At 34.3% G+C, this 14,748-nt stretch overlaps 1 protein-coding gene across 1 annotated transcript in view; it reads left to right on the top strand.

Moving 5' to 3' along the window:
- The window catches only part of LOC134745914 (DDB1- and CUL4-associated factor 8), a 77,962-nt gene that overhangs the window by 23,234 nt on the left and 39,980 nt on the right, over nt 1-14,748 (top strand). The window contains exons 5-6 of the mRNA XM_063680028.1: nt 13,748-13,853; nt 14,205-14,272. Of these exons, the coding sequence (XP_063536098.1) occupies nt 13,748-13,853; nt 14,205-14,272 (174 nt within the window). The remainder of the gene's footprint in view (nt 1-13,747; nt 13,854-14,204; nt 14,273-14,748) is intronic.

Here is a 14,748-nt window from a genome sequence, read left to right as displayed (position 1 = left end):
TACAATTCAGCTGATCTGATCGAATGGTTGGTAGCGAAACTCTTCAAATGGCTGATTGTACCTAAACTAAAGTAACAAATAAAAATACATGTTTCTAAAGGTATGATAAGTAATGGCTCGATGTGGTGTATTCCTATTTCTCCCCGCCGGGCGCATATATGAATAGGCGTTTCATATAAATCATTCCCATATGTCCCCGCCTCATGTATCGCGGCGGCCACGTGGGGTAGGAACAAATGGGGAATACACTCTTGATTTTATTGTTTTCGAATTATTTTTAGTAGTTTTACTGTCCGAATTACTAACGAGACTTATGGTGTTTTTTAAAAGTTATTTTGATATTTAAAATTTGCATTTATTATCAGACGGAAAGATAACAGGAACAGTATTCAAATCGTTCGACTCCCGGGTGCCGCAGTGCTAACAAAGAATTCACCAGCCACGACTTAATCCTATTGTTATTGCCAATGAGTAAACAATAACGGTCACACGTGGAAATTAACACGTCAAATAATACAACTCATGCTGCGACTTTCGGTAAATCTAGCGATAAGCGTAGGACTCTTTTCTTACCTGCTCTAATTTACTATCTCATTCACTTTCCGTGGGTGTGAAAGAGATAGCATACTTAAGAGTAAAAACCTAGCAAAAATTCAGTTACTTGTCTCGTCGATCGATACTTACAATGTATATATGATATCTATACATATTATGTATACCATATATATATATAACCATGGATGAATTAAGTGGTGATTCTGTGATGTCAGTGGACAGTTGTGATGAACAAAATACTACGCGACCGGATGTTGCAGTTTCCGTTAGCACAAACTCTGAAACTAGTGCCGTATTAGACATAATACTTTATGGAAAGTTCTTTGAGCTCCATTCAAACAGTTCAAATGGAAAAAATGTAATTGCTATATGCAAAAAATGTACACCAAACAAAAACAATAAAGTAAAAGGAACCAGCCGTTCAACATCTAACTTCCTTAGTCATCTGAGAAGAAAGCATGGCTCCAGTGTGATTGAAGAGTATCGTCAGTATTTACAGCATAGAAAATAACAAAAGCGCACCAATAAAAAAGTATTAAAAAATATTTTGTATATTTTATGTGATTTTTCGTCATACATAGGTATGAATGACGAAAAATCACATAAAATATATAAAATATTTTTTAATACAGTTGCTCAAAAAGTGCTACTTTTCGTGGCTGTTTAGCGTGCAGAAAGTTGGTTTTCGCGAACTAGTGCTTTTTACTTTCTAATTTTTTTTAATTTTTACTTGTTCCAATTCATGACTACTTATTGATGAGTGTTAATATTAGTTTCCTTTAAACGACGTAATCAACATAAAAACCTACTGTTAATATAAGAATACGAAAAATATGCATATTTTATATTTTATTACTTACCTCTTCATCATTATAAGGTATTATAACACGTTTATTTTTTAATGTTGAAAAACCGTCCTTAATAAGTTGTCTGAATGGAACGGAACGCCTGTCAAAGAAGAGGCGTATTTTCTTACTGCAAGAATGTTTTAAGTTTCCAAAGGCAACATTCGATATTGGTTTTATAAATATACGATACACAAATAATCGTAAATAACGATATTTAGGTAATAATAGTACAATGTTTTAATATTTACAATTGTTTCTGTCTTATAGAACATGCATTTGAAGAAAAAAAACTCATTGTAGTGGGTTCAATAATAATAACAAAATCTATTCTAGTCGAATAAAAGCTAGAAAAACACCTCTTCATAATGTCAATGTCAATGATGTCAGTGTCACAGAATTAATAATATAAAAGTTTCGAATTCCATTCCTTACTTGTTGCTTTTCTTATTTTTTCGCAACTGTATTAAAAAACGTCGTTCGATACACGTGCGGATATGTCATTCTTCACTCGTCCCGAGTCTTTCCACTCGCCTACGGCTCGTGGCAAGATATCTCGGTACTCGTGAAGTAATGACATACTTTCCGCTCTAGCATCGAGATGTACTATTTTTATTATACAAGTAGGTATTTTTATTTTCTTTATTTAGGATTACCAACAGATAATACATCTTACATGCTCTTAAATCTATATAACAATCATGACTGATGCTTATCTAATTATAGGTAACCACAACTTATATAAGTGTCTTGTACCTGTGAACAATAGTGAACATGCAGTAAACTTATGGCTATATGAAATTAGTACATTACATTAACTAAAATATTTACTATAAAAATATTTTATTAATATTTTATTAAGTATTACTTTAGAATTTTTAAGAAACTATGACTAACTAACTACTTTGGGACATCCAGTGAGCCAACATATTTCGTCACCTTTCTTTTAAACTGTTCAAGTTTGTCGTTGAATATGTCAACTCCCGCAGAGCCTGGGATGTGATTGTATGATTTTGCCATTCTTAAAAGGGCAGAATTACGACCTAAATTTGTTTTTCCAAATGGAATGCTAATGGTAGAAGAGCCGGCAGTAAAGTTTCGAACCAACGTGATACCGCGGTGAGATGCACAATGGTTTCCCATAAAACTGATGCTAAGTCCGAATTTGATAGTCTGCCACGGCGGAACTAGCCGAAAGTACAAAAAAAATAGCCACTTCCGGTGCGAAAAAGGGGGGGTCATTTAACCCATCTGATACTGCAATAAAAGCTATGGCATCAGTTAGAAATTTACTGGTAGATACAGAAAAGCGAAATCTGCCAGTATGATTCCTGCCGGAAGTGCTTGGCATACGCTCTCAAAGGTGACCATCGGGACCCCTAAATTAACCCATCTGATACCAGCACGAAACCAATTCCAGTCGGTAGATATGAACCTTCTCTTCAGGAATATATAAGTCTGCCAGGGCGCTTTCAGCCGAAACACCTTGACATACGAGATTATGTGAGCAACATCCGTGGAACCCGTATTTTGGAATTGTACAGATTACAGACATTTTAATTATTGCAGGCTTATGATTTATTACCTAATGCTTATATTTGTATATTTTTATGCCATTAATAACATATATTTCAAATTTATTAATATACACAATATAATTTGGGCATTAACTTAATACCTGCTTACGGCTTTGTACTTCTTTGTTTGCCTTATAAAGGTGCTAACAAATTAGCTACCGATATCTTTACCGTTGATAGTACTCGGCTCCTGAAGTATATGTAAGTATGAAACATTATAGGTTTTATGATGTTATTTTGAGAAAATTGGAAAACAAATTTGCTTTGTAAAAAAAACTCTGTTAATGAGATAATTAAATGAGACCTCATTGAACAGATTCTAAAACCTCTTTTAAATATAAAACTTAACTGGCCACTTCACGCTGATAAATCAAATGACACGTTGACAATGACATTTAAGACAAACAAGCAGTTAAATACATGATGATTATTTTTTAGATAGAATTATAGTTTATTTATTTTGTTCGGTAAATAAAATAAAAATTATGAGAAACTTTCTTAATTTCTATTAAAAGTTAATTGTTCTAGTGTAAAGTACCAACCATCTCGTAAAATTTCTGTAGCTAATTTGTTAGCACCTTATATATAAATAATACAATAATTTCAAATTACAATATCCTTTATTTACCAAAATGATCAAAATTATTCTCTTTATTTATTATTTTTCTTATGTTAGGTTTTTTATAATATGCATATAAAAGTAAAATATAAAAACACTTACAAAACAATACAAAATACATATAAACAAATTATAAAAAACCTAACCTAGGGTGCCGCCGGCAGCGGGGCAGGGCCCAAGCTGCCGGTGGTCAGGGCCGCAGAGAGAGAAATAAATTAATATAATTATTATTATTACATACTTATTGTAAACGGGTGTAAAAAGACAGGATTTTCAACGTCAAGGACGATTTTTACCAATAATCCAAATATGAACATTTTAAATCATTTTTAGGGTTCCTTACCCAAAGGGTAAAAACGGGACCCTATTACTAAGACTCCAATAGATTATATTCTGTTTTTTATTCCGTAATCCGTAGACTAAAATGACATTTCATGTGGTACTAAGAAATGTCATGTCTTACATATGAAACGTCATTTTAGTCGACGGAATAAAAAAACAGACCTTAGTTATCTCAATTTGTAGTGTTATAAAACAACACCCTGAATGTTAAACTACGTCAGGTTTGCGTCAACGTCAAGAAATGTAGGGGAGAGGTGGGCATGACGGGATACTTAATGTTTCAAGTCCAATAAAACTGAAAATGCAATTTTTTTTAAGTTTTTGTTATTTTTATTTTTATCTTTGGTAATCAGTCTTTCATAATCAACACTTACTAGGAACTCTCTAGTTAGATAATTAAATTAAAAATAAATTAAAATGGCCAAAAGTCCCCAAGTATGGTAAGATGGGGAACCCCTACAGGACAAGATAAGAATGATTCATATAAATATTATATTTAGGGCCTAAACAAAACTTAAATTTTTGGCTTTTGGGTCCATCGTCTGATAACTTCTCACGAACTGTTTTACTTTTATTTCTTAAGTCGTCTGAGAGACAGAAAATGTGTTTACAGCTAACATGTACCCCATCTTCCCTTGTTAATTTTATTGTTTGTTGGGTTAATTTTATTGTTTGTAAAAATTGACATGTAAAAGTGCCCCTGTGGCCTATTTGCTGAATAAATGTTTGATGTTGATGTTGATGTTGAAGAATAAATAAATTCTAATCCGCAATTCTTCATCAGTTTATCACTTTAAAACTACGGCCGTCAAGATGTACCCCATCTTGCCCCATGTGCCTAATGAAATTCGAAAGTTTTTTGTAAAATAAACCGTACTTGAAACCAAACAAGTCCTTAGCTGTTGGCGTGATTGCTGGGCCATAGGAATAAATTAACAGTATATATGTGCTGGTGATAATAAGGAAACAAACGTAAACCAAATAAAACACAAAAACCGGCCAAGTGCGAGTCGGACTCGCGCACGTAAGGTTCCGTACCATAATACCATTACGCAAAAAATGGCAAAAAAGTCACGTTTGTTGTATGGGAACCCCACTTAAATATTTATTTTATTATGTTTTTAGAATCATTTATTCATCAATTGTGCATTACAGGTAATGAATACAGGTGTTATAAACAATTAGTTTTAGTTTGTTATAACGGCAACAGAAATACATCATCTGTGAAAATTTCATCTGTCTAGCTATCACGGTTGATGAGATACAGCCTGGTGACAGACGGACAGACAGACAGAAAGCGGAGTCTTAGTTATAGGGTCCCGTTTTTACCCTTTGGGTACGGAACCCTAAAAATAACAAGGAATATGGCAAAAACAGTTTTTTTGCAAATAAATAATTAACGACACCATTTGTCTAGCCGGTCACTGTGCGAACTGATTGCTATGATGGCGACGCATCGTCATGCGTTAACGGGATTCTGATGGTTGGTCAGTCGTGTCGCCATATAAAGCCGCTACCCCGTCTTACTCGTCTTGCACCTCTCTCCCCTACATAAGATAGTGATTAGATGCACCAAATAGGTGAAAAAACGCCTCAAGCGTAAAATAAACCACCAAAAATCATTTTATGTCGCATTACAAGCCTGATTTAGCTATGAATACTAATACCCCCTTATTCGTAAAACTTTACGAGCCTGAATTAGTTAAATTATGTTTTATCCTTTTCTTACAAATACATACATAAGTCAAAATGACAGACAAAGACAAACGATTCATATAGCTAATTTAATGACTATTAATCATATTAATCACATTATTTAATTTATTTTAACTTAATTTATTATAAATATGTGTTATTAATAACGTAATAATATACAAATATAAGCATAGAGTAATAAATTAATAAGCCTGCAGTATTTGAAATGTCCGTAATATGTACAATTCCAAAATACGGGTTATACGGGTACCACGGATGTTGCGCCACATAATCTCGTATGTCAAGGTGTTTCGGCTGAAAGCGCCCTGGCAGACTTATATATTCCTGAAGAGAAGGTTCATATCTACCGACTGGAATTGGTTTCATGCTGGTATCAGATGGGTTAATTTAGGGGTCCTGATGGTCACCTTTGAGAGCGTATGCTAAGCACTTCCGGCAGGAATCATACTGGCAGATTTCGCTTTTCTCTATCTACCAGTAAATTTCTAACTGATGCCATAGCTTTTATTGCAGTATCAGATGGGTTAAATGACCCCCCCTTTTTCGCACCGGAAGTGGCTATTTTTTTTGTACTTTCGGCTAGTTCCGCCGTGGCAGACTATCAAATTCGGACTTAGCATCAGTTTTATGGGAAACCATTGTGCATCTCATCGCGGTATCACGTTGGTTCGAAACTTTACTGCCGGCTCTCCAACCATAAACAGTTTATACAAACCAGGACGAGGTAGCCTAGCAGGAATAGTTATTTTAATCTTACTTAACAATTCTGGGCAATCCAGCCCCTTACTATTAACTAATTTGTAGAGGAACATTAAATCTAGCACTTTTCTCCTGTTACTTAGTGAAATAAATCTAAAGAATTTCATTCGTTTACTATATGATGTGAGTTTACGGCGTTTGGAAGAGGAATATCCTAAATGTGTTAAAAAGCGTCTCTGTACCTTCTCAATTCGATTCTTATGCACCTCGTAGTAAGGTGTCCAAACCTGGGAGCAGTACTCGAGGTTACTTCTTACTAGTGTATTATAAAGCACTTGTATTGTATAGTTTCTCGTATGCATACATACCCCGACTATCATGTTTTAAGTTTGATTACAACTAAACTCATATAAATCATATTACTTGCATTTTTATTCCACTATCCATATCTACACCTTTATTATATAGATACCTGCAATGGTTGCAAGCAATTACAAATAAGTCAAATACATAAAGGTACTAATTTAATTGTAAATTACTTACTAAAAAGCCTCATTAACCAGTCACTAACCTCTTTATAACTAAACAAATTAGCCCAAACTACTATACTTTCCACAAAATTCTGGGTCCATTACGTTTAGTCATTATATAGTTCCCTTGTTCACTTTATAGCTTTATCACACAGCTACAAAGTAAGAATTATGAAGTTTCTATAAAGTCTCTGATAGGTATTTAAAATTTGCATTTGTATTGAGACGGAAAGGTAGGTAACAAAGAAACAATATCAAAATCGTTTGAAACACCGCCTGCCGCACGCACGTGTTTATTAGCAAGTGCTAACAAATAATTTAACAGGTACGACTTAAACCTATTGTTATTGCCAATGAGCAATGGCGGTCATAAGTGCAAACACGCCAAATAATACTATACAATTAATTCATGCTGCGACTTTCTACACATCTAGCGATAAGCGCCGCAGGTTCTTTTTTTTTCCTGTCATTTACTATCTCTTTCACTGTCCGTAGGTGTGACAGAGTTAGCATATGTAAGACCTTAAGGTTGATAGGAGTAATTAACAAAATAAATAATACGCAAAGGATAATACATTGAAACATCACAGAATTTCGCTGTTTACTTTCTATGTAGCTTCATCATCAAATTATCATCAACGTTTCAAACGCACCAAAAAAATGTTCCTATCTACATATTAACATAAAATCTTTTTACGCTAAAAAAATTTCAAATCTATCCCACCACTGGAAAGAGGGGTGAAATTCATTTTACAAACTATAACCAATTGTACTACAAAAGTTAATCCAATTCCGAATAACATTTTAATTAAATAAAACGTTATTTGGGATAATCCTACATCGGGACTATTTAGTCCGTTTCTTATTCCTTATTCAAGATAAAAGTTACATGATTTAGTCCCGTTCATTTTATTCGGGACTAACGAGTGCAAGAATTATTTTATTACAAATCGATTGGAATAAGAATAACATTTCTGTTTTTATTCTTATTCTTATTCAAGTTAATTTTTGCCCAACACACCTACACACGCGAAATACGGACGACTTCCGTAAAAAAAAAAACATTATGTAGGGATTGGAGGGAAAATTAAAAAACTTTTGTCGAGTAGCTGGATTTTATATTTGTGATTGATATTTATAAATAAATTTTCAATATGAGTTCCGATGATGATAGCGACGAAGAATAGTTATTTGTTATACAAGGGTGCAAAGTTGTATTATATCCGCGAGTGTGGAATTGAAACACGAGCAAGCGAAAGGATTCTATAGTTGAACCACGTTGTTCTAAAATAGAATCCTGAGCGTAGCAAGTGTTTCAACACACGAGAAGTAAAATACATTTGCACCCGTGTGTAACACAAAACTTTTCACCTCACTATAGCGAGGAAAGTGCAACATCCACAGGCGTTAGATCATCTTCATCACTGAAATCACTCATTTTTTACGATATTATAACAAGAAACTCTGGAAATTCTGTATTTTTACGTGAGAAGTTTTTAAGTAAAAATTTTGTTGACAATGTTGACATTTCTGACGTATGAAATGTCAATGATGCGTTTTGAAATTGCATCGACTCAACTTGTATTTAACATAAATAAAGCTAAATTTGGTATTTTTTATTAGATTCTCAAACCATTTATTTAATGATAATTAATATCAAACGAATCATTATTATGAGCGTTTTACGTTTTGTTATCTGTCAAGCTACTTAAACACGCTCCATCCAAGGTCAAATTACTTTCCCCACTAGTGGATAAAATGCGTTTTTCCCCGCTTGTTTTAAAGGATAAAAGACAACTTTCCGAGCTAGTGAGGGGAAAATTAATTGTACTCCGCCGCAATTGAGGGCGGAGGCAGAATAGGGTATTTGACAACATTAAAAATATATAACGAATTGCTGTAATCCTGAAAGGTAATAAACTAATAAAGTATATTTCACTATATTTGAATGTAAATTATGTTTATTTTTTGAAATAAACGAAAGAAAATTTAATATTTTTTGAAATTTCATCAGGGACGTGAACGCTCTGTGATTGGTCAACGCTCGGATGACGTCACACGCGGGTAAACATTCTTGATTGTCTTGAGTGTTTTAACTGTTTTTATTTGTATTTAGTTAATTTTAGTTATTGTTCCAAAGTTTTCTGATATATTCCGATTTATCCGTATATCTAGTGGCACAATATTCATAAGAATCTCAAAATGGAGCCGAAATATGTGAAAGCTGATAGCGGCAACCTAGCAGACATAGACGCATTAATGGTTGCACTTTTCTTTAAAAATATACCGGATTACTATGCCGCGGAACTTAGAAATGTAAAAACAGCTGTGTGAGTATACGTAGAAATTGTTTATTTACGAACATTTCGATTTCGATGATACGAATACGACGACGATATACCTAGTCGGCTCATAAGTTCTGTCATATACATAGTATCAAATAAAATCAAAAGTTTAAGTTTATTCCGTATAATTTGTACAGCGTTTGAAAGCTTATAAACTAGAGAATCTAAATGTATAACATTTATTCAAAATGACCGCCATAATTATCTACACAGGCTTGAAGTCTTCGTGGCCAGTCGTCAATGGATTCACGCACCACTTTCATGTCGATATTGGCCACTGCCGTAGCAAGAGATTTTTTCAGCGAGTCTAGATTTGCATGAGGTTTTGAGCACACCTTTTCCTCTAAATACTGCCATATTTTATAGTCTAAAGGATTAAGATCTGGGCTAGAGGAGGGCCAATCTTCATGCCGTATAAAGTCGATTTTATTGGAGGCGAGCCAGGCTTGTGTAGACTTTGCCTTATGGGCTGGAGCAGAGTCCTGCTGGAAAACCCAATGCTGGTTTAGAAACATCGTATGGGATAGTGGTTTCACAATATTAGTCAACACCGTGTCTTGGTACACTTTGGCACTAGTTTTTACTCCTTTCTCACAAAAATGCATACTAGTGACGCCCGCATAAGAAACTCCCAGCCAGACCATCACAGATGAAGGGTGATGACCTCTTTGAATACGGGGAATGCTATTAGACGCTTCTTTACTATTGCGAGCGTACACTCTATCATTTTGTTTATTACAGTTTTCTTCTATGTCAAAAATTTTCTCGTCCGAAAACAGTATACAACGGTGCTTATTTTTAGCGTACTTCTTCAATAAAGCTTTAGATCTTTTAAGCCTTAAAGCTTTAAGCCGACCATTGAGAAGATGGCCAGTTTTTCGTTTATAAGCACGAAGTCTCAGGTCTTGATTAAGCACTCTTTTCACCGTGTTTTTGCTCAAACCCATCTGGAGGGCCATAACTTTTTGTTTCCTAGCGGGATTTCTGGCAATGCGTGCCCTAATTGCTTGTACAACCGCTGGAGTCCTAGCTGTACGCGGACGACAGCTTCTTTTCTTGTCATTTAAACTAGAGACCTCACTGTATCTTTCTATGGTACGATACTCAAATCTTAGAGAGAATTTTAAATTTTCAAGTAGCTTAAAAATTTTAGTCGGCGAGTGACCACAACGATATAGTGCAATTATTGCGGTACGGCTATCTTTAAGCGTCCACTCCATGTTGAAGAAAACAGAAAATTGCAAAATTATACTACTCAAATATTTAATAAAGATTCGAAATTCAAATGCAGAACGGTTTTTGTTTTAGGAGTTCCAAATTTAAACTTTAAAGGCCAGTGACAGAACTTATGAGCCGACTAGGTATATATAGAATACGATACGATATATATATACAAGATGACGAGAATAGTATATCCATACTGCACTTTAGTTTGAAAGAAAAAGTATGCTACTAACTACTAATGCTGAAAGAGCTATGTAATGAGGTTATGTAGTAATACATTAAATACCTAGACCTTGTTTCGTTAAATACAACAAAATCCGCTGCTTTAATTACCATATTTATTTACAGTTAAATATTACTTACATCGAAGTGGTCTTCACACATAAAAACATTTGTATGCGCTAAAATGCTCTTTGGGTCTCTTCGCGCTAGTTTAAACCACATTTTTCTTTATTGGGATTCGTTGAAATGGAAACGAACGATTTGTCTGGATTTTTTATAGTCGTACTTGAGAACATTGCGGCACTATACACCATTTATATACCATTTTACAGTGAAATAATGAATTCAATGCACATAAACCATAAGATTAACTAAGGTCATTGACTGAGTTTACTTGCGCGTGACGTCACACGTGTCACGTGATTAGCTCCTTTGCAAAAACAGCGTTTAAGGCGCGTTCAAAATAAATAAACTTTAACATTGTTTTTTTATATTTAATACAGGGAATTTCACGGAAATATCAATGTAGTGTAATTATTAAGTCATAAACAATAAATTAAAACCATTTTCAAAAATTAGTCAAATAGCCTATTAGCAATTAATAACTTGTTGCCGCCAAAGTCGAAGGAGAAATACATGAATACATATCAAAATTGTATAAGCTGGAAGACTGACAAAAATGCCCACGATTTCTCAGAGAATGTATTTCTAGCTTATTTTACGGAACTGGCAAGAACCAAAAAATCGTCGACATTGTGGGCAATGTACTCAATGCGTGGTTACGACTTGTTACTTTTTGACATCTATCAATAAGGATGCTTAGACTACGTCCCATAGTGGCAACATCGCCATCAAAATGCGTTTTGCACTATATAACAATAAAAACTTGTTTTTTTTTTAAAATTGGTATTAACTGAAACTAGGAGAATTACAGAAAAGTTTATAGGACATTTTAGTGTTTAAATATGATCAGGAATATGCTGTTAAAATTATTCGGTTTCCTCATGTTACACCATGTATATACTGAATCTATATCCATACAAAATTATCCAAATTGAAATTATATCTTCTGAGCTACCTATATTAATTATATCTGCTCAGAAGATATAAGTTTGTATATCTTCTATTACTTACCATTGTTCCAAAAAAAGAAAGGCAATGCATGTCTGTGAGACGAGGCTTGTCTAATGTCTCCTTCTTCTGCCGTGCCTTATCCCTTTATTTGGGGTCGGCCCTCCTCGTTTTACGGCAGAAGACAGTTGGTCTTGGGTTGTCTGCTTGTTTAGTTGAGCTTGTTGTAGATCATTAGCAACGGTTGTCCACCACGTGGCGTGCGGTCGTCCTCTACCTCTTCTTTTATCCGGGATAGCTAGGGCCTTCGTTAGGCTTGTCTAATGTAGTCATAAATATAATATACGTAGGTATGATTTGCACATAATTCATCTGTATTTGAAAAACATCAAACTTTTGACAATGAAGTATATTAGTGGTTACCAAAGTTGGCAGTAACGGAAAAATACCGGCCAAGTGCGAGTCGGATTCGCGCACGAAGGGTTCCGTACCATTACGGAAAAAAACAGCAAAAAAATCATTTGTTTGTTTGTTGTATGGGAGCCCCATTTAAATATTTATATTATTCTGTTTTTAGTATTTGTTGTTATAGCGGCAACAGAATAACAGAACAACATCATCTGTGAAAATTTCAACTGTCTAGCTATCACGGTTCATGAGATACAGCCTGGTGACAGACGGACAGACAGACGGACAGCGGAGTCTTAGTAATAGGGTCCCGTTTTTACCCTTTGGGTACGGAACCCTAAAAACATAAGAATTAATCGCGCCTATTGATAGTTTGTTTTTTTCTAAGGATTCAACTTATCCTCTACATGAAACTTAAAACTCTCCTATCAGTCTGTATTATTTCTATTTGCATCTGTCCAATAATACATAATAATATTTTCACATCACCTATTCGAAGGGAACTTTTCTTCCCTGCTAGGAGGGATCAAAGTGGCACTTTTCTGTTCAAGGACATTTTGTTGCCAGTATGAAATATTGACACAAAGACATATGAAATTAGTATGCATATAATCGATTACAATTTCTTTAAAATCGATTACGTGCATACAATTTTCTAACTTAAATAATATTTTGTTGTAATTGTAAACAATAAATGTAATTAGCGTATTTTAAATTAATTAATAGCATATTTAAATTAAGTAAATTAATTAATTAGCGTAATATTTACAAAGAAACGTAAAAAACATTAGTTTAATAATTTAATTTTTATTTTGACATTTTAGGTCTCCTTAAACGCAACCATACTTGTCTATGCAATATAAAAAGTTTATATTTAAAAAGTTTTGTACAAATATTTCACAAAGCATAATTATGCGGTTCTGTATTGTGTATAAATTTGTAAATACTTAGTTTAAATCAATGACTTTATAATAATAAATATAAGTGATATTAGTCTTCATAGTGTTCTTCCGAAGATTTGGTTCAAAAGGGTACTTAAGAGCTAATTTGTTACCAGAAAAATCTACAAAAATAATGCACTTGATTTTCATTGTATCATTTTTGGTATTTGCTGCTGTCTTTGAAAAGATATTAGGTACATAATTATGAGCTGTAAGTACTTTTAATTTGTCAGTACAGTCACGTCTGAAAATATCGATACGGACAAAGTGCCAGAAGGTACCTACCTATATTAAGGTCGTGTATACATATTTTTGGCACTTTGTCCGTATCGATATTTGCTTAAAATAATAATGTTTTGAAACCTAATATATGTATGTAATTTCCTCATAGGTGATGTGAAAAGCAGTATGTGTCACATGGTAGCAAAATTATTTTCACCTTGGGCGTTAACACTTGAATCCCTCACTACGCTCAGGATTCTATGTTAGAATCCCTCGCTACGCTCAGGATTCTATTATAGAATCCTTCGCTTCGTTTAGGATTCAATTGTACGCCCTCGCCGTAAATATGTCATTTTGCTCCCTTGTGACACAATCTACTATTTTTTTTTTTTAATGGTAAGGCCCTAAACTTAAACAAAATCCGTTTTCAGAGATTCTGAATCGAGAGATGGGGCTGACGCTGCCCAGTGGAAAGACAACCAAGGAGGATGTGATGTTTGAAAGGAGGTTCTATGGCTCGCTGCACGCCGTTTACAGGTGCGAACATTTTATATGTATATATAGTTGGTCAAGCAAATCTTGTCAGTAGAAAAAGGCGGCAAATTTAAAAAAAATGTAGGTGCGAAGGGTTATCGTCCCATAGAAAATTTGAATTTCGCGCATTTTTCAACTGACAAGATTTGCTTGACCAACTATATTTATACCACAGTGGACAGTGGTGATAGTACTAATAATTGCCCCCCGCCCGCAGCTTATGGGCACTTTCTACTCTAGTGGAACGCGCGCGTTGCCACTGTGTCAAGTCTTACATTTTACCCTTATTGAGCTCACTGTGAGGAGCCAGATTTGTGTAATAGTGTTCTATAATAATAATAATTATTATTACAGGCTGCAGAAGTTGCACCACCTCAACAAGCATAAGGGCTGTGTTAATTCTATAAATTTTCATCCTGAAGGTAAGTTGTGTTTTTAGATTGTGTAAAACCGAAATGAGTGTGAATTGGATATCTGGGATAGTAGTACAATAAAAACCGGCGGAGTATTTTGACTCGAGTTTACAATTTTAATACCGCTCCCGTTATACACAATTAACACAATGTTGTAAGTTCTTAGTTTCCTGCTACCGAAATGTTGTCTGGAAGAGATCGCCTCATAGCGATAAGACCCCCTGTTATTTATTTTCTGTGTATTTTTAACTGTATGGTGCACAATCCAGCGTTTTTCATCACACTTGCGAAGAGAAAAAAGTTTTCAACGAAATTAATGTCAAATACATACTGTAAAATTACAGATATTCTCTGCCATTACATATGTTTGTTGTTTTACTTAGGAGGCTATTCGGCATACACATAGGTACATAATTTATAATTAATATCATATATGACAAATACATCCCATACAGACTGAGGTGTAATTTTAATAAATGTGATAT

Source organism: Cydia strobilella, chromosome 1 (assembly GCF_947568885.1).
Source record: "Cydia strobilella chromosome 1, ilCydStro3.1, whole genome shotgun sequence".
NCBI lineage: Eukaryota > Metazoa > Arthropoda > Insecta > Lepidoptera > Tortricidae > Cydia > Cydia strobilella.
Note: the sequence above shows the minus strand (reverse complement) of the source record. Positions and strands in the feature narration are given on the sequence as shown.